General features: G+C 42.9%; 2 protein-coding genes across 5 annotated transcripts in view; one reads left to right on the top strand and one right to left on the bottom strand.

Annotated features, from left to right (window-relative positions):
- The window catches only part of LOC116232097 (uncharacterized), an 86213-nt gene that overhangs the window by 7104 nt on the left and 58580 nt on the right, over window positions 1–20529 (top strand). The gene's annotated exons all lie outside the window — the stretch shown is intronic.
- Window positions 13491–20529, bottom strand: part of ISM1 (isthmin 1) — a 40916-nt gene continuing 33877 nt past the window's right edge. Inside the window, exons 5-6 of the mRNA XM_090134813.1 lie at window positions 18076–18165; window positions 13491–16537 (exon numbers count right to left, since the gene is read on the bottom strand). Of these exons, the coding sequence (XP_089990939.1) occupies window positions 16020–16537; window positions 18076–18165 (608 nt within the window). The 3' untranslated portion in view covers window positions 13491–16019. The remainder of the gene's footprint in view (window positions 16538–18075; window positions 18166–20529) is intronic.

The following is a 20529-nucleotide window of genomic DNA, read 5'->3' on the forward strand; positions in this document are numbered from 1 at the left end:
TCTGCCTGGGTAGTAGTGGAGCCTTGCTAACCAAACTTATTTGTGCAAAGACTCAATTTACTGAATATTGTACTTCTTGGATGTTGCTATGGGAGACTTGTCTAAAATAACATCCTTCTGATAGGTTTAACTGTGGTAGAACAGATTACTGAACTCATCTTGCTAGTCCAGGTGGGGACTACTTCAGCTGTGCTGAAATAGTACCAACACTTGGTGCAGTAGCACAGGCTTTCCCTGATTCCTCTGCACTGGGCAGCACTGAAGTGCAGAAGACACCCCTGCCTGCTCAGTTTGTTTGTTCAGCGCTCCTACACCCCCTTTGTGCTTACTGACGTGAGACATTGGCTGGCTTAGCAACATCTAATGACAGCTTATGGCTCACCACCTTCTACTAATTGTGCAATGTTAAAAATATAAGTTTTTCCAAATGAGGAGCAGCAGTAAGTGAATGCAGGGAATGTTTTTTTCCCATAACGTGTTTATTTTGTCCCACACCGTTGTTTTGGAAGTTGCTGTTTTCATAGAAAATAAGTACAAAGCTTGGTAGGTCTAACTTAACTCTTTCTAAGTATGTTTTCTGGGGATCATCATGAAACACAGACTGCTTCTCGCAGTGAAATATGTGAACTCAAAATAAGGTTACAAAACTTTGATTACATGGTAGCCTTTCAATTTAAATTGGCCACGCTGCTACAGAATGGTTATTATTGGTCAGACACTTCCAGAAATGCTCAACAACTCCCATTGAGTGGTGTCAGGAGCTAAAATTACTAGCATTTCTGTGGGGCTTTTTAGAAGCCTTCTGTTCCTCCAGCCACTATATCAGTAATGGTCAATATTTGCTTGTGTTGGTTTGCGGGAAAATAACAGGAAGAATCCTCAATGAGCTATGTATAAATGCACATTCATCAGCTTCTGATGAGAGGTTCTTGCCTATAGCAAAGCTACACTGAATGAGAGGAGCAAATGTCTTTGTTTTCGGTTTGTACTTCAGTATGAAACTCAGATCCACATAGGATGCTCTGAGGACCCTTGGCGAACACTCTTAGTGAGCTGTGGTAGGAAAATACAAAGATAAGTGGGCTACAGTGTCATAGCTTTCTAGCTAACCTTTTGTCAGGACCCTAAAAATAGCTCGAACTCCAAACCAGGGTAACTTACATGGGACAGAAACACCACCTTTCTCTGGTGTGATCTTATGCTAATGCCATATCTAGGAGCCCGTTCCATTGCCTCCCTGCTCTTTCTGAGAAGAAACTTTTTCTAATACCCAACCTGAACATGCACTGGCACAACTTAAGACTGTTCTATATGTTAAAACAAAGAGAGAGGTTTGTGTGCCCCTCACTTCTACTTCCTTGTAAGTGTATAGTACGTGGTTTGTATTTGCTGTGGATCTGCAATACTGCAGAAAGATTAATCATGCACTCCGATTTTCAGCTGATGTCTGCTTTACTGGTACGGTGGACTTGTAACACCTCTAAAATACACATGAAGGTGGTTGTTTTTTTTTTTTTTTTAATAGAAGTAAATATTGACTTTCAGTGGAAATAGCCAGCTCTTTGTGTTTGGAATTGAAGTTCTTTGCAATGCTGAACTAATAGTATACTTCAACTCTTCTAAATAATTGTCTTAGATAACCACTGAGTGTTGTATCATTGTTGGGTAGTTCAATTTATGTCCCCCTTTAAAAGTAGTTTGCTGATCTGTTCAGGTATGAGTTGGTTATACCAGCCAGAAATTGCTGTTGTGTTAATAGGTTCTGTGTTGGGTCCTGGACGTGGCCAGGAACTCTGTAGCTGGAGGTTCAGCTAGTGAGGGCCCTGCTGGGCTCTTGTGTTAATGTACTTCTAGATTTATCAAAAAGCAAATTTAAAAAAAAACAAAACAAAACAAAACAAAAACAAAAAAAAACACCATTTGGCCACTAATGTGTTTTGTGCTTGGTATGCAGTTGTTTGCGTTTGAAAAAACCACCTAGAACAACTTGCTTCCTCTAACTGAAGAAAAATTTCTTCTCAACCCCAGGGTGCACTTCTATTTCAAGTTAACTTTGGCAGATTTACAGTGGCCTTATGGGCCTCCATGCTGTATTGTCTTATCATGATTAGATGGAGAAGCATGGGTGGCTGCTGAGGTTTGCTGAAGGAGATGGCTGCATGCGGTGCAGAGTGCAGTGTCGTGGTTCTAAGTCACTAATGAGGACTGCTTATTAACATTGTTTGTTGGGAGTGTGGGATCCAAAACAGGTGACAGGCTCTTCCCGAAGTCCTGCTGCCTGCCCTTGCTGGCACGTGAGTGGGGGAGGTGTGAAATCCTATTGTTGCCTGGAGACATGATACAGGCAAAGCAACACACCAGAGCGCTTGTGTCCAGAGACCAAAACCAGATATAACTCAGTCTATGCTATCCTCAGTTTGGGCGTGAGGCTTGTCATGTCCTAGCGTAGCATGAGCGGAAACTAATTGCTATTCTGTGAGGCAAATAAGCATGTATGCCCATATGTAAATTATTTGGAGAACAAGATGCCCTTCTCCAGATAGTTTTCTCAAATGACTTCATCTAGGAAAGTTGTATTTTTCACTTCTGGCTCTTGAACATTGTTTTTCAGTTACATGGTACTTTCTGTAATAAGCAATGAAAATTCAGGCACAAGGATATAGTGTGTGTTTGTTCCATGAAGTTGGGACCCTGTTGATATTTTGTGGAAAAAAAATGAAAAGCTCATTTAATACCAGTCCAGCTATTTATACCTCTTGCACAAACTTAAACATAACAAAAAAATGCAACATAACTCATGAAGCAAAGGAGCGTCTTTGCCAAGTGTAATATTTGTATTTGGAAACATGGTCTATATTGTATGAAGCAGTAGCCTTCTAACTGCCTCCAAGGTTTCTTTTGGCTGATGTTTATCCAAACAGTCCTGCTCTTCATTCATTTTAATCACTGAGAGGGAGCTGAGTGTTTTTACACTCGAAGACTGGCGAAGCTCAGTCTCAGCTCTTTTGGCTGGCACCGAATGCCCTCCTCCACTTGCCAGAGTGCAGCAAGCCTCACCGCATGCCAGCAGTGGGCTGACATGCAGAAGTGCCTGCCTGCTCTGCTGTTCAGCTGTACCAAAAGTTTTTGTGTGCTGGCATCTTTATTCTGCATTTGGTTTTGTCCTGTGTGTCCCGTAGATCTTGCACAATTGAAAGAAGAGAGTCATGGCACCTTTGTTTAATGGAGGCAATGCCCTTTGCTGCCATGGCCATGCTCAACTTGAGCAAAACTGCTGGGTGTGGGAAGTGTGCTAGCACTTGTGCCACCGGGGTGGGGGGGAATTTAGAAAGTTTGCAACTCCATTGGCCTCTACACTGGAAACAGTAGTAGTAATCTAGAAGATGGTAAACACGTCATCTTTGGCCAATGTGATGAAATGTGGCACTTACTTTGTATGTGAGGCTGGTGTCTTTGTCACTTTATTCCCTCTAGAAGAGATTAGCAAATATTCTCAGTTCTTTTTTCCTCCTCAAGCTCTTCTAAAAATATTACTGTTAAAGTTTCAACATGTATGGTTGTCCAGACTACAAGACTATATTTAAGCCTAACTTTGTTAAGTTTCATTCACTCAGACACCTATATATGAAGTTAAGCATGTGCATAAGAGATTGCAAGGCAAGCTCTTCAAATCCTTGCCCTGAAGAGCTGAAGATGTCGGGGTGTATTTCAGGGGGTCTCTTAAACAGAAAATATCAGAAGTTCTGGAAATGGTACAATTAGGAATAAGTTATAGTTGCAACAAAGCACAGGGAGCAAGGAGTGGGGAAGACATGAGTCATTCAAATATGAGTCAGAGGTTTAATGATAATGCAACCTTTGGAGGAAACGAAGACTAAGACATATTTCTCTACTTTCCCTAGCTGTCAGTTATATGGCACACTGCTATGGGCCTCACTGATCCTGATGCTATCACAGAAGCCATTTCTGCATGTGGATGAGTTGTTCCTGAAAAATGCACTTGGCACAGACTGCTCTTATTTTTCATGCAAGGAATGCAGGTCTTCCTGTTCCACATCATTGTTTTTACTGAGGAAAATCCTCTGTCCGTCTGCTAAATTACTTGAGGAGGGGGGAGATGAAGCACAGAATCTTCCTGTAGTGTCTAAGGATTTCCTCTTCAAACCTCTACTTCAGTGGTTCACTGCTCTTTTCCATAATAAATGCTAAGCCAGGATGGGTTCTAGTGATGCTTTGCAGTCCGTGTCTAAATCTGTGCTCACACTGATGGAGGTGCTGGAGGCTGGTATGGATGGTCAGAACTCAGTTACCTGCTCCTTGTTCTGATCTGGGTCGCGGATGAGCTTTGGTGCAGTTCTGGAATTGCTTCTCTTGCTGCCCAGGGGCATAGGTAGGTATAGGGCAATATTTCTGTCATCTCGTCAGTGTTTGCATGGCAAACCACAAGGCGTGACCTGGCCAACTCACCTTGGAATTCAACTGCTGATCTGTTTCACAGCATGGAGTCTTTTTAAATATATTTATTTTAGTACAAGAAAGCTGTACAGTCAGTAGGGCCATAACAAATTCTGGCAGGATTAGAAGCAAGAAAATAGAAGCAAGTGTTCTGATTTGTCTCTAAAGTTAGGGCTATTGTTCATCTGGTCAACTTTTTTATGTATGGAATGAAGGCGGAGATCTGTGTTTTGGGGGAAAGCCACACTGTGGATAAGTGCAAAGGAATTCTGCCACAGCTTTGCTATGAATTATGTTGTCTGAAGGATTTAACAATATCACAAAGTTCATCAAGAACAGGAACACTCATTTTCCTATCTTCTTCTGCCAGCAAAATGAACAAGCGATTTAGGTTCCTTAAAGAAAATCCATCTAGTAGCTGTGCCAGCTCTGTCTTCCTCATGTTCGTGTGCATTTGCTTTGTTCCTGAGTCCCAGATGGATTTCTGAAAATGGCACAAGACACATATCATCAGTATGCACAAATTGTAAAGAATGCACTCCCTGGAGCGATGGGTGATTTCATCAAAAGTGACTTTCCAGCTACACTGAAACCTTTCATGTCTCTTGTGCAATCTGCAATGCTAAAGCAAACAATTTAAGTGCCAGATTGTCATAAGTATCTGAATACTTCAGCTTATTAAAGGGCCACAAGCTTATCAAATCAGAGAAAATATGAAATCTCAAAAACAAATTAAGCTGCTATAAATACACCCAGGTAGATATAATCAATTTCTCTCTCCCTCCAAAATAAACAAATAAGTCAATCAACAGACTTCTAAACCTATCAAATATTTTTAATTAAAGCACTGAGGCACACCTGCCAAACTTCTGGGTTTCTGTAGCCTTTGGGCAACATTCTCTCCTTGTGCAATGTTGTGTTTCTTGTGGAGCTTTTTCCACATCTCACCTGGGAAAGAGCAAAGAGAGGATTGGGGTTTCTGATGGGGCCACATAGTACTATTACCTAACTTGTGTTTTGGATATGGTAAGCAGTATAACAGTAAGTCATGGAAATAATAATAAAATGGAGAAAATGCAGGTAATACAGTTAAGGGAAGTTCTCAAAAGGGCAGGGAGGTAGTGTGGAGGTGCACTCATTGAAACTGAAACGCATGCCAGGAGGCTGTTGGAGTGGGTGTGAATGGGGACAAAAAAACAAGTGTATGTTTGTGTAAGTTTGAATGTTACATTTCATGGAAAATAAGAACTGAGGAAGTGAGAGAACAAGTGACAGCCTTTAGCTGTATAGAGCATGTGTGCAAGGAGGAAGGGATGGTGTTGCTCTCTGCATCCATTACTGTAGAAAAGAGTGCACAGCCTTTGAAGCAGAAAGGAAGAAGGGTCATGTGAAAACCCGCCAGAGAAGAAGATGGCTTGCTCAGCTGTGGAGCAAACCCAGTGGAAGTTTCTCAAAATACGCAGAACAAATCTCTGCCAGAAGCACTCTCTTTGACCAGCTCTAAAGCAGGATGATGGACTGGACTCTCTCATGAAGACTGCTGCAGCCTGATTTTTCTCTCATTGCTAGCACTGCCGACTGCTATAGCTGTGCCTTCTGTAGCATGTAGAAGCAGACAACGTGTCAATGCAGAGTTTTGGATGTGGTGCCTGCATTTTTTTTCTCTTCTCCTTTTCCAGGCTTCAGGAACAATTTCATATATTCATCAAGTTTCAAAACAACAAGTTAAAGTAGGTCACATCATAACTTTACCAGCTGATTTATTTCAAGAGTAAACCAGTGATGAATTCCATACAGTCTGATGTTTCTTTCAGTAAAGGCACAATTGATTTTTGGTGTTAAAAGGTCAGTATTATTGTGGCACCTTTCTTCAACTTAAAAGGAGGCTTATATGAAGATGCTTCTGTTGCTTTCTTTTATGTTTTTTAAACACATCAAGAAGGTTTTTGTGTTCAAAGGTAATGCTTGCATTCTCCTAGAAGCTGTTTTCTTTTTCTTTTTTCTTGCTATGGGTTTCAGCTGGATCAGCTTCCTGACTTGAATCACTGTATTAACACCAGGATAGATGCAAGGGCTGGCAGAAGCACGGCAGTGAGCACATCTGGTTAGAGGCAGGGGGTGAGGACATGAGACAGGCTGGGTAGAGAGAACAAAGCACATCTGACCCCTGGGCACCTTTGTGAGGGCCTACCTATGCCAGTGGAGGAGCTCACAGCTGTTAGGTAGAAACATGAGCAGTGGCAATGTACAGACATGGCTGTCCCCAAAGCTTTTGTTTTCCCTCCAGACCTGCAGGGACTTGATCAGGTTCCCCTGCAGGATCAAGATGTTTCTGCTGCCTCTGCAGCATCACCTGCAGGTTTTTGCTCCCTGTCTCCTCTTCCTAGTGCTCTCCACAGGCAGCTTCTTCCCCTCCACTCCCCCACAGAGATTTCATCTCACAGAGAACAAAGCCCTCCTGGATGCAGCACACTGAATCATCAAGCCACCCTGTGAGTAGCATGTTCCTGAGAGCCACCTAGAACAGATGCCTGTGTAGGTTTTGCAGGCTTCATGTACCTGCCTGTTTGCACTCAAGGTATGGATGGCCCATACAGGTGCTACTTCAAGGCATAGAGTTTTTAATACAGGCACAGGCTTTGCCTTGCACAGTGTGGCAGCTGCTCAGTTTTGTTCTGAAGTGATGGTGGAAATGAAATATCGTCACTGAAATCTTAGAAAATATCACCATCAAAAACACTAGTAGAGCTTGTGCGTTTAGAACTGAACTGGATGTCTGTGGGAAAAGTGATCTAGAGTCAGTTCCCAGTTTTGCTACAACCCTTCTTTTGTGTCCTAACTTTGGGCGGGTTAATTCTCTTGGTACCATCACGTACACAAAGATTATATGAATTTTCACTCCTTAAAGCGGCAGAGATATTCAGCTTATGATCATTTATACCTACTGGAACTCTTGATGTGTTTCTTAGAGAAGCTTTGCACTGTGGCATATAAATGTGCTGAGGCTAGAGAGCGTGGCAAACCATACTGGGTCTGGCTGTGCTCCTGCTGCCCATGTCTGCCAGTTGCCCGTAGGTGTGCCGGGAGCTGGCTGTATTGCTTGCAAAAAGCATCAGCTGATACCCAGTTGTATTTTTAACATAGCGTTCATGTGAGACAGGCTGTATGTGCAGACAGGCACTAGGTCCATCCCTGCTTTGTCTGGAAATTATGCCCACGGTGGAGGAATGCTCTCGGGAAGGGGTTGTACGAGCTTTGCTCTATGGGGATACAAACTTGCAGCCCATAGTCCCCTGGAGCCCTTCAGTTGTGTGCCAATAATCCAATGAAGTCTGCATTACCATTGCCTATGGTTATATGCAAGTGCATGGAAGTACTCAAAGCCTCACCCATATGTGTTTGTGTGGGATGACCAAGAGGCAGCACAGCCTTTATGTTTGCCCAGACTTTGAGTTCTTTGTCTAACAGCACCAGTTACAACTAGTTTTGCAATAGGATTGCCTGTTGATGGGAACTGAACTGTCCTTGAGAATGAAGCCATTTGATGGTCCCAGTTAGCTATGGTCTAGTGAACAATGGCCCCAAGACAGCTGATGCTGTCTCCTTGCCCTGATGAATATTTGAAATAGTGGTGTAGGGTGGTAAAGGAACTGCAGTTGCCCATCTCAGCCCCCTGGTTCAACACATACAAAGCATTTCATTGGCCAGTCCCTGCTTTTTCTCCTGTGATGAAGCCAACTCTCCTTCCTTCCTGACTTACTGTCTTTGCTGTGGAGCGATTTGGCATGGGCATGCAGATGAGGTGCTGCAGGCCCAGGTGGAGACCTGGAGGACTTTGGGCTGATGTATGCCTCAGAAGGGATCAGGAAGGCCAAGTACTGATATGCTGCTTTAGTTCTGTTACGGGCTCCTTTATGACTACCAACAACTGTAAAACTGCCGTTTCCAGTTCTTTGCTTCCTAAACCATTTGCTTTGCAAGACTGTTGCTGAGTTTGATTCACAAAAGTGCTCTGAGGCCTTGGGTGTGAAATACTATGGCAAAAGAAGGCATTCCAAGTCTTCATTACACTGCACATATTAAGTAACGGAAAATTGGTCTAAAATACAATAAAATTAGCATAAAAAGGAATGTTTTCCAATTGCCTGTCAGGATCCCTTCGTTCTCATAACTGTTTTCGTGTGAAGCAATGAGTGTAATGCTTGTTGATAGTTGTTTGTTCCCTTGTTGTCTTGAAGTTGCTGGAAGCAATTTACAAGTTACTCTTGCTCAACATCTAGGAAAAGAAGGGAATGGAAAATGTTTACTTGCTTCTTGTTGGTGAAGAGTTCAATTCCCGAAACAGCAGAGTGGAATAAAGATGAATCAATCCTTGCTGTTGTCTTCAGAGAATGAGGACCCCGTCCCATGCTGCTCATGCTTGCTGGCGTGGAGCAGAGGTGTAGATGTCAAGCCCCTCTATGCCTATGGCTGTATCAGTGTGTTGCAATGTCTGTCTTTGCCATTCCCTCTACAGGAGAAGGCTGTTATGGAAAAAGTAGCTGTATAAAGGACAGGATCGCTTACTGTGTCATACTATGTGTAGATGCCAAGTTTTCTTCCTGGCAGCATGTGATATGGTCCACGTGACCTGTTCCTTCATTGGCTGTGCCCCCAATCCTTCACTGCCAGAACCACCATTTTGCTCACTTCATGCAGATCTCAATTTCAGAATCATAGAATCATTAAGGTTGAAAAAGATCACTAAGATCATCACGTCCACCCACCAACCTATCGCCATCATGCCAGCTAAATCATGTCCCTCGGTGCCATAACTACATGTTTCTTGAAAACCTCCAGGGTGATTTCTCCAGCACTTCCCTGAGCAGCCTGCTCCAATACTTGACCACTCTTTCAGAAGAGACATTTTTCCTAATATCCAGCCTGAACTTCCTCTGCCATGGCTTAAGTCCAATCCCTCTCATCCTATCACTGTTACTTGGGAAAAGAGGCAGACCCCCACCTTGCTCCATCCTCCTTTCAGGCAGTTGTAGAGAGCGATAAGGTCTCCCCTGAACCACCTCCTGAATGGACGATTTCAGTTCACTCAGCTGCTACCCATAAGACAGCTTCACTGTCCTTCTCTGGACATGCTCCAGGATCTCAGTGTATTACTTGTAGTGAGGGACCCAACACTGCATACAGTACTTGAGGTGTGCCCTCACCAGGGCTGAGTGCAGAGGGATGATCACCTTCCTGCTCCTGCTGGCTGCACTATTTCTGATATGTTGGCCTTCTTGACCAGCTGGGCACACTCCCGGCTGTGTTTAGTTGTCTGTCAGCTAACACTTCAGATTTCTTTACTCCACACAGCTTTCCAGCAGCTCTGCCCAAAGCTTGTAGCTTTGAATGGGTTGTTGTGACCAAAGTGTAGGACTCGGCCCTTGGTCTTACTGAAGCTCGTGTAACTGGCCTCAGCCCATTGATCCAGCTTATTCACATCCCTCTGTATGGCCTTCCTACCCTCAAGCAGATGAAAACTTCCTCCCAGCTGTGTGTCATCAAAGACAGTGTGCAAATATTTTCGATCAGTCAGGGTTTGTTTTCACACATTACTTTCATGTATGCATGTTTCTTTATTGAATGAGTGCTGGCATTTGGAGGGACTTAAACTACACTCTTCTTTTTTGACTTGCCTGGGGACTGTATTCCTCTCAGCACAGAGAATATCACGGGTTGTTCTTTCTGACTTCCTGCGGATAGACTAATTAAATGAAGCAGCATCGTGCTCCATTTGGTAAGAAGATGCATTCTTAGCTAAATTTACCTAATGCTTTTCTGATTTGTATGGATTTTGCTTTTTTTTTTTTTTTTTCCCCCCCCTTTGAGTTTGACAACGGTGTAGTCTTAGTCCAGCAATCAAACATAAAAGAGAGCCCCTGTGTATGAAGTGCGTTCTTTGTACTGGAATTCAACCAGAAGAGATGCACTGTCTTCAGTGTGAGGTCTGGTAAAGCCTCTTCCCACTAAAAAAAATAAAAATTTTAAAAATCTGGCATGAGAAGTGTCTCAGGATAAGTCAGGGCAGTGCAGTGGCTGTTCTGGTGGTACTGATCTGCACTGTCAGAGAGCTTACAGATGGATGTACAAAGCTGACACAATGGCAAGGTAGTGATAGGGCAAGAGGCTGTTAGTTGTCCCCCATGTGAGCAGCAAACAGGGTGATGTGGTGTCTTTTGGAGCAGTTTTCCAGACGAGGCCCTAGCTCATAACAGCAGTATTTACTGAGTGTGGCCTCTGGCTTTACCTGAAAAATGGGCTGTAGGCAGAGAAGCAGGGAGTACTGGTGCAGAGAGCAGCTCGTGGCACAATTGGGTGTGTGGATGTCCTTTAGCTGCCTGTGTGGTGATGGCTGCTGCTGTTCTACTCTGCCTCGCCACCAGGTGATGAGCTTCTCTGGGGGCTCTGGCTCTGGTGCTGTAGAGCACCTCAGTGCCTACTGCAAGCTGGGGAGAATTTTGCAAGAGGAGTTATTTTGGAGAAATGGGTGGTTACACTTTGGAGGAAAAATCTCCTGCTTTCTATCAGTTTTTTCTTTCGTTTTTAAGCTCTGCTTAAAAAGACTGCAGCTCAGTGTTGTTGCCAGCCTGGAAGTGTTGGATGGACTCCCTGGTCTTGTTGATCACCTCTTGTGCAGCTGGATTAGCTGCTCTCATCTCCTTTTTAACACAGACTACTAGTCTCTCAGCAAATTATAACATTTAACACATGTAGTATTGCTTGCCTAGGCTTAAAAAGGAAATATTCAAGCTAGAGCCACCATAATCTGTTAGATTTGGTTGATCTAACCTGTACCATATAGCAGTCACTTCTAGAATGTAATGTTCTGAATCCTGTATAAATTGTGCATTTTAATGAACAAAAATCTTGTTGTGGCTACAATCCCTCCCACAGCCTTTGTGTGATAGAGAGCAACTACGGAAAGTATGTATGGTTTCTTAAACTGATAGAACATTAGTCATAAAAGACACACATGGCTTTAGCACTGCTGCTGAGAAGGAAAAATGAAAAAAGCCGTTGCTCAGTAAGGAAAAGGCAGGGCTGAAGAACGGCTTCTGCTAGGGGAATGACTTCTCCCTGGTGAAGCTCCCCCTCATTCAAAAAAGCCCAATTCTCTGAACACCCCAAAAGAAGGAGGGCTCTTCTGAAGGTCTATTCCTGCAGGTGCTGCGATGTGCTGCTATAAAGTGCGTGGCTAGAGGATATCCTAAATACATTTACATTCACATTCATATAAAAATATACGTGTATGTTTGTACTATTTATGAAATATGAAGCCAGTGGTTTCTTAGCCAACCCCTTAATTTGTCTGGAACAGTGCAGGCATAATGGAAACTGCCTACACATTTTTCCATTAAAAGTTACAAAGGGGAAAGGAAGGAGAAACTGGCGATAGAAACACACATGCTCTGTCAGCTGTTGCATCAGTGCCTTGCAGCCAGGCAGCACTACACTCACACTGGTTTGAGGACAAGTTGTCCTCCTTATGCTGGTGCTTACTACTGGTCTCCCCCTGCAAGTGCACTTCTGCCCTTGTGCTCTTAGTGTGGGCAGGGGAAGGGATGTGGCTGTGCTTGCACAGGTGCAGGGTGAGATTGGAGCTCATTCTCCTCTGCTTTGTGCCTTCCTCTGTGATTAGAAAGGGAGAACCTGGTTGTGCTATTGCCCCTCACATGGGGCAAGAACCTTTTCTGTTGTTGTCCCACTGCTGTTCCAGCCACAGCTGTGACAAACCCAAAGCTTTATCCTGCCCTGGGCAGCAGGAGCCACCTTGTCCATAAAACAGTCAGGAGGGGATCACTGCTGGGGATGCAAAAGTGACAGAATCGTTGCTGCTGTCAGCAGGCCCGACTTAGGAGAAGTGTCAGGTGCATCAGTTATTCATTGAAACCAACCCTACGATCACAATGAAAAGACTATGAATGGAAAAGGCGGTCTTATGAACTCACTGGCATTTTTCTAAAGAATGTGTTGTGTTGACAGTGCAAACCATTCTGCACAGCAGGGGGGAAAAATGCAGCTGGTAAGAAATGCAAAACTGCAGGGATCTGTGAGTGTGTGTGTTTTTGTTTTTCGCTATATTGTCCTATAACCCATATGCATCACTGTGGGTTATGTTAGTGGAATTTTGCTGTTCAGCAGCTGTTCAGGCAGTGTGAAGGCAGGCCTGCTCATCCTTTTAACCATCAAAGGTACACACTCAATCCATCTATGGCTGCCCTGGGGCACTGCGCCACACATCTTTCTCAGCAGCAGTGCCAGCTTCAGGCACTCCTGACAGCTTGGCTCTGAGGCCATGCGGTGATCTCTCTGTTGGTAGATCAGCATTACAGGTAATGAGGGTAACTTGCCTTTTTCTTAGTGCACCAACAGCTGTGCTTGCTCAAGGGAAAGGTAGCACAGAGGAATGAGCGGCCAGGAGGTAATACCTTGCTCTGGTTTTGCTGACAGGAAATAAGTAAATGGAACTGCTCAGATATAGCAAACTGATATAAAATTTGTACATTAAGCTTCTTTTTGGGATGGCCACTGTAGGTGCCATGAAGATTTCTCATTGATACCATAAGCTTTGTGTAGTTCTGCTTGTTTCAATTCCCCTCCTGTCTTTGGTTGGGCCTTCAAATATGGTTGCTCTGTGCTATGTCAGAAACAGGACAGCAGCTTCTGTTAACTACTGGCCTCTACCTGGAAATGGGTGACTGTGAAGCCTCCCTAAGGTCTTATTTCAACATGGAATTCAGGAGACGGAGCCAAATTTGGCCGTGAAATCTCCAGCACTTTGCTAAATTCTGCTGTTCCAAGTCATTCCAGGTATAGTGTCGGTTGCTGGATAGTAAATTAAGAGAAAAAATTGGAAAAGGAAAAAGCAGCCCTGTCCTGAAGGGATATAATTTATTACAAAACAGTACTAGCTTTGTTTTTAATGAAGACTATTGCTTAAGACTGCAGAAGTGTGAGTCCTCTCTTGATCTCTGCTCCAAGACTAATGCTTCAAAAAAAAAAAAAAAAAAACTGGTATGTCCTTATCAGCAGTTTCAGTCCTGTAGTGCTTCCAGCCTTGGCAAAATGGGAGTGGGAAACGCTGTGCATCATTTCATTTAGTACAATAATTTGTCCTCTTCCTTGACACTTTATTCGTTACATTTGGTTTCAGTGGTACAGTAACTTCTCTCAAAAGCACCATAATTTACTAATCTCTAAAATGCAGGGATGTTTTATATTTCAAGAATTGTGAGTGCCCTCTCATTGCCCTCCCAGAGAAACCTGAGCTTGTTGTTCCCCCACAAAGTGAAGTGAAGTAAAAAGCAGGGTCTTTACTGCCATATTGCAGAAAATACCTGCCTTCCCTAGCAAGTGACTGATCCTGGAGTTGCTTTTGCTTTTCATCCATCTGCTATCAATTTAACTGGCTCAGTTAGCTAAGGGCTCCTTCATACATCCTTGCAAGAATTTACAAAACCTGGTTCCTATAAAAATTAAGAGGCAATCCCCATGTTTACCCTCTTGCTCAACTAGGCGTGTTGCATTGCTACCAGTTAGTGCTAGAACATAGCCATGTCTCCCTGGATCTCCAGCTTGAGCCTGTGTGGGGGGAGATCTGATGGCTTGGCCAAGATTCCCAGCTGGTGCAGTTACCTCGGTACCTCAGTTGTTGCGTGTAGGCTGTAGCTTTGTCTGGGCTGCTGTGTTTCTGGATATCTGGAGCATAAGTGCAGTGCTATGGCTTTGCAGCTTATCAAAGTAGATCTGGCAGACCGGGAGTAGTTTTGCAGTGCACACCCTGCACCTTTGGTCAGTGTGGGTGTTTGAGGCCTGGGCTGCTTTTTAGCCCTCTGAGTTGTGACACCTGGGCAGACGGCCACCATCCTGATGCTTCCTGCACTCAGTAGACTTCTTACATACAAGGTAATGCTGGGAAGAGAAGCATATGTCTGCCCAGGAAGTTGCAATCAGCTTGTACCTGAAAGGCCTGCAGAGCTAGTGCAGAGATTTACAGTATGTATGCATGTGTTCACATATATAGGGAGAGGAGGTGTCTTTTGTGGCTGTCTTGAGTCTTTTAGCTAAGAAATAGTGACTGTAATGCAAGATTGGCTTTACTGCTGTGTGCGGTTCCAGCTGCAGAGTTCATACAGGCATCAGAGCATGCAATCTGAAAATACACGTCACATGTCTCTGGTGAGGTTTAGCTCTCTAGTGAGTTCTCCAAATGAAAGTATTACTGGTGTGCAGCAAGACAAACTTGTATGGGATGGAACTGTAAATATTTATTTACCCATGGTGTAATTTTTATCTTTCATAAAAATGCAGGTATCAGTTGCTTCTTTACAGGGTCATGTCTGTAAACATGTGCTTTATAAAAATGTGGAAGTAAATCTCTGCCTAACAACCGTCATTCTTGCGATCGCGTTCCATCTACTGAAGCCTTTCATGTTAGAGACACAGCCCATGTGTGAGCTATTGTTATAATTCAATAAATACTTTACAAAAATAATGCTAACTTTTTTTGGGGAAAAAAAAGTTTTAACTCAACGTAGTTCCTCCCAGATAGCTTCATGAAGGAACAGCTTCTTCTGTAGGATACTGTGCCCTCAGCATATGATAAAGAGGGAAGAAAAAAGCTGGGTGCACGCTCTATCTGAGGGAACTTACTTAGAAATGTGTATTCCAATTTTTCCTATCATGGAAAAAATAAACACTCTTTATGTTTAAACATCAAGCTTCACTCCTCCAACAACCTATAGCACGCTTAGCTTATGGGTAGCGGCCCTGAAGATCTGCTCCCCACTGTAAGACGCTGGCCCTGCCAGCTGTAGTTACATACCTGGAGCTGTGGGACCATGGCCCTGGGACTGATTCTGGGAAAACCACAACTTTCCCTCACTGCAGGCCTGCCCCAGGTTGGTAGTGAGGACCTGGCCTAGAAGTTAACAGAATTCCACTTGCTAGTGAGGGTTTATAGTCAATTCCAAAAAAAAAAAACCCAAAAAAAACCCACAACAATTTTCCTTTCTTTTTCCTTTCTCATTAGTCATCAAATCACTTAGAGAGAAAAGTAATGCTGTAGATGCATTAATCTTGTAAACCATTCCCAGATGGAAGAGTATGTTTTTCAACCCTGTTCTTCCTAATAACTTTTAAATGTGTGCCCTCTTCAGCTGGGGTCTTGGTCCTGATGGTGATGGCAGCTGCACCCCTACCTCCTGCTCCCCCATCTCACATATTATAGTTGGTGAATAAAGCAAAAAGCACATTATTAAATGAACGTTATTGTAGTATAAAATCTTACTGGGACAAGTTTTATGTATGTCTGTATGTAAAAATAGGTGTGTGTGAGATAGAGAGATATGTGCTTATAAATTACACACACTATGAAAATAGTTATGTATTATATTACAACTATACACATTCATTAGAAAGAAACTGATCAGCGCCTGTCAAGAAGATAGTGCAGCAGCAGTTATCAGTTCTTTGGCATCCTGGAAATGAATGCTATTTTCTGTCTGAAGAGGAAGAAAACCTCTTCAGTATTCCCTTGCTTCTTGAAATTGCTTGTAATAGTCTTCATCTGTAGGGTTTTCTGTGCACTTCTGCCCATTGTTCGGAGGCCGTGCTTCGTTGTATCGGCTCCAGTCACCTTTGCATATAATCCAGGGCAGAATGTCCACTTTGTAATGGAGTTCTGCTGAAAATTCAATGCTGATCAGGTTTGGTGTACCTGCCCCTTTCCCTCTGGTAATCAGCTGCATGTTATCATCATAACAGCAGTGCTGAGCTGCCAGTGTTGTGCTCTCCAAAGAGAGCATGGAGCGGATGCAGTACCGTGCAGTGGGCTTATAGATCTCCAGTTTTTCCTTTGGACCACTTGCATCTTTCCAGCGGAAGTTTTTTCTCTTAATTCGATCATAGATGTCAGCAGTGCTGTAAGCAACTTCTCTGGGGTAGGAGCATGGGCAGCTGGGAAGATCATTGACCACTTTGTGCATATATTTCTTCAAGAACTCACTTTTGCAGCTCATCCATCTTTCACAGCTATCAGTATCTGTTTAAGGGCAGGAAATGGAAAGCTTAGGATACGGCACGGCAGCTGAATTGATATGATCTGATAACAAATGAGTAAAGCATTGCTGTTCAGCACTGCTGCTTTGCTTAAGAAATGAAGGGCAGTTGCCTTGCCTGCAGTGTGTTAAGGGGCTGTCCTGTTTGATAAAGAAATTAAAGAGATGACTGACTTCAAGGGCCTCAAGCAGTGTTACTCTGAATTAAACTGCAGTACCAGTACCTGTTTCTTTTACCTGGCAAATTCTAGCCTAGCCTGTGATATCCTCATGCAGCAGAAGAGACACTGTCAGAACTTTACAAGCAATAGAACTGACACTGGGAGTTTGTGTTCTTGAACTTGTACAGGGCTTTGAAGACTGTCTTCAATTTCAAGCCCTTGTCTACATGCTCACCTTTGTAAGAACAGGAGATCTGGATGTTGAAAGACTTTGTGCTGGAAACAGCAAGATAGCAAGCAAAGCCTGGATTACTTTTAAGTTTATTATTAAGCCTAATTATGTCTTCATTTTAACTACAAAATACTTTTTTCTCTCTTCTTCTTCCCAAAGGGATATTTCTTGGCTGACTTCTTACCAGTGCAGCCAGAAATGATTTGGATTCTAAAGGGGCATGTGACATAACATCATAGTGTCTCTATATTAGGAATACTTAATGGCACCAAGATCACGTGTTAGAGCTGGAATTACAGACTTACAGACTAGTTAGTGTACTGAATACTGGCCTTTTATTATTTCTCAACAGTCTTGAAAGAATCCATTAAATCATCTCCTACCCAAAATATTGTTTAAGGTGTCCATGTCATGCTGTGGGCTTTAAGAGAACTTGCACATCTTGCTCCACACTTAATAGGACTCAAGTAATGCAATGACTGCCCACATGACAGCAAACATTCCTGCAAAATATTTACTTAGTGATCTGTATTTCGTTTTACTGCCTCTTTAAAGAGTCCTTTCCCAGCTGTCACTAACTGTTGTGCTCCAGCACTGCAGGAGGGAGGTGCTGGAGTTGGTTAGCTATTTGGTCCAGCAACATTTAAGAACGACTACTGCATGGTTTCATTGGAGGTAGGCTGAATTTTAGATAGACCAAGTATCAAGTCATGCCCTATAAAGATTACAAAGATTATAAAGACACACTATTGTAAAAGTTGTTTGTGCTTGTAGAAGTTATTGCTGTTTTGTTGTTAATGTGACAGCTGTATTTAAATTGCTTTTATAGCATCTTCCATGCCAAACAGTGTTTGATTGTTGCCAGCCATTAGCATGGACACACACAGCTCTTTTCTGAGCTAGGACAGAGACTCACTTTTACAGTGAAAGAGGCACAGAAATTTCTTAAGAGAAGAAAGCCTGTGATGCGAGTAGGTCCATGTTGTAAACTTGAGCAAGATAATAAACAACCATTTTTACTGATGCATTTTACAATAAACTTAAAATGTTGGACTCACAGTGAGAATCAAAACAGGAAAATCCAAGTAAGTTTCTTATCTATTACTGGAAGATTGACAGGGCTGCTTACCAACTTCAAACAGTTTGGTAGCATTGAAGTCTTCACTCCCAGCTAGTAAGCTCACTTCTGTGGCTGCTGTCCGGAAGGTATCTTCGATCCCTATGGCAAACATGTTAATGATGGTGGTGTTTTCCCATTAGAGCAGAACAAAATCAACTGTCTCCCTGCCACCTCCTCCTCCCCCCTATTCTGAAACCTGCTCTGTTAGTCAAAGAAGCATTCCGAAGTTGTTGCAGAAGGGAGCGCTCATTTCAAAGCATAATGAACAAGGGCTGTTACAAAAGTAGCTGCAGTTTTAAAGAAATAGCATAACTTCAAGGTAGAAAGTTTTTAAAGTTCAGAATTTAGATTATTTTTGAGCAGCAAATTGTTTAGTTTTGAACCTGGTGCAGGCATGGATGGGAGAACCAATATTTTCCTACGCTTTCTAGACTCAAGACTTGCCAGCAGCTCCCAGTAATTCAGCTAGAACATCTGCACATACTGCACCTGGTCAGCTTTATGTGACCAGCATTGTCTGAAAAGCACATAATACAAATGCTTGACAAAATAAAGACTTGAGTCCTAACCGCAATTACAAAGCACTAGGGAAACAGCATTTGTGTCATGTAAATCACAGCAACATGTCTGAAGACAGGTGTATAAATTCACATCCATACATGGGAAGACAATTTTCAGGAAGTGCAAGGAAGAAAGATGCTATTACAACAAGAAATGTACTTGTTGGTCTCTCCTAGTACCGGAGTTGAAATGTGCGAGTAGCCAGGACATAAATAACCTCACCTATCAAGCCTATCCCCCAGCTCCAGCAGCAATATTACAGCTATAGAAGCAATGGAATAAAAATATCAGGGTCTTCCAGCAATCGCCAGCTAAGTGTCTGCTGGCAGGAGGGAAACAAATGGATTTCCAAAAAATATGACTTGATCTTCTGAAGCATGCATCCTTTCTGTGCTGTTTTAGTTCACCCTGCCTAGCAACCTCATGTTTCCCAGTCTTTGCTATGTAGCCTTAAAACAGCTATCTCTTCAAAGAAGCATTTGAACACTATTCTTTTTTCCCCCCTTGATTTAAAAACCTCTACAGAGAGCAGAAAGCTCTTTAATGCATGATAACTATGCAGTTAATAATGAAGTCTGTTCACCATCCATCTTCTTTCCACTGAACTTTCTCCTGATCTTCTGAACCAGGACATAATAGTGGCTTGCAAAACAGCCTCAGGCAGCTTTTCAATAAAATTATCATATGATTTTTGCCCTTATTCCAGCAGCAGATGAAGAATAATAGATACCCAAGAATCCATTACAAGGCAGTAATTCACTGCTGGAATTATAAACAGTAGAAGCTGAGCTTTGCCCTTGTCATTTTAAAAATGTCAGCACAGCCTCAAAGAGTGAGTGTATTTTGCTTGCTGATCGTTGGGGGTCTGTTACATGACATAACATGTTCTTTCAAGTTTGCCCCCATTTGATGCTAGCTGGTAATAAATACTGGAAAATATAAGTGGGGGGCTACATGCTTTATTCCAGATTTAATCCCTTATGATTTAAGCTTTAGGATGTATGAAGAAATTCAGCAGTATTTTTCTCCTGAACTGCCTAGTAGTAGTTATCTTGCAATGAAGGTACACATCTAGCTGTGAGTGAGACTCCTCCAACTGCCTCACTAAGGTTCCTAAACCATTTTTCCAGCCCTCCAGACATTTCTCTTCCCAACAAAAACACCAGACCACCGTTTCTGCCTTTCTGAATCACTGCGAGAGCATCATGATACCACCACAGCACACGCTTTTACTTCTCTGACCTTGGGGAGTAATGAAATGACATATATCATCATTGTTGCATTGTTGTCCTTTTAAGTATTTAAAGGGGGGCTATAAGAAAGAAGGGGACAGGCTCTTCAGCAGGGCCTGTTGTGATAGGACAAGGGGAAACAGTTTCAAACTAAATGAGAGGAGATTTAGATTGGTTATATAGAAGAAGGTTTTTACAGTAAGAGGGGTAAGGTACTGGAACAGGTTGTCCAGAGAGGTGGTGAATGCCCCACCCCTGTATGGGGCTCTGAGGCACCTGATCCAGCTGTAGCTACCCCTGTTCATCGCAAGGCATTTGGACTAGGTGACCTTTGAATGTCCTTCTCAGCTCAAAAGACTATGATTCTATGAACTACATTGCAAGTTCACCTAAATAAAAACCCACAGTAGTGTTTAAAGAACATCATGAGACAAGGTTGCCATAGCAGCTTTAAACTTTTATAATGTAGGTTCAAGCACTCAGCCTTGCTTTCAGTAAAGCAAAAGTTATCATCATCATCACCACCAAGCAACACTTGCTTTACTTTAACGTCCATGCCTTTAGGAAAGCAGAAGCTAACTCCTTGTTATGGCTATATTTTCTGAATACATTCCATACACAGCTACCCTTTCTGTCATCCTTACATGCACCCCAGCTGCTGCAGGACCAA

Source organism: Phasianus colchicus, chromosome 2 (genome assembly GCF_987193195.1).
Source record: "Phasianus colchicus chromosome 2, bPhaCol1.hap1.1, whole genome shotgun sequence".
In the NCBI taxonomy this organism is placed as follows: Eukaryota; Metazoa; Chordata; class Aves; order Galliformes; family Phasianidae; genus Phasianus; species Phasianus colchicus.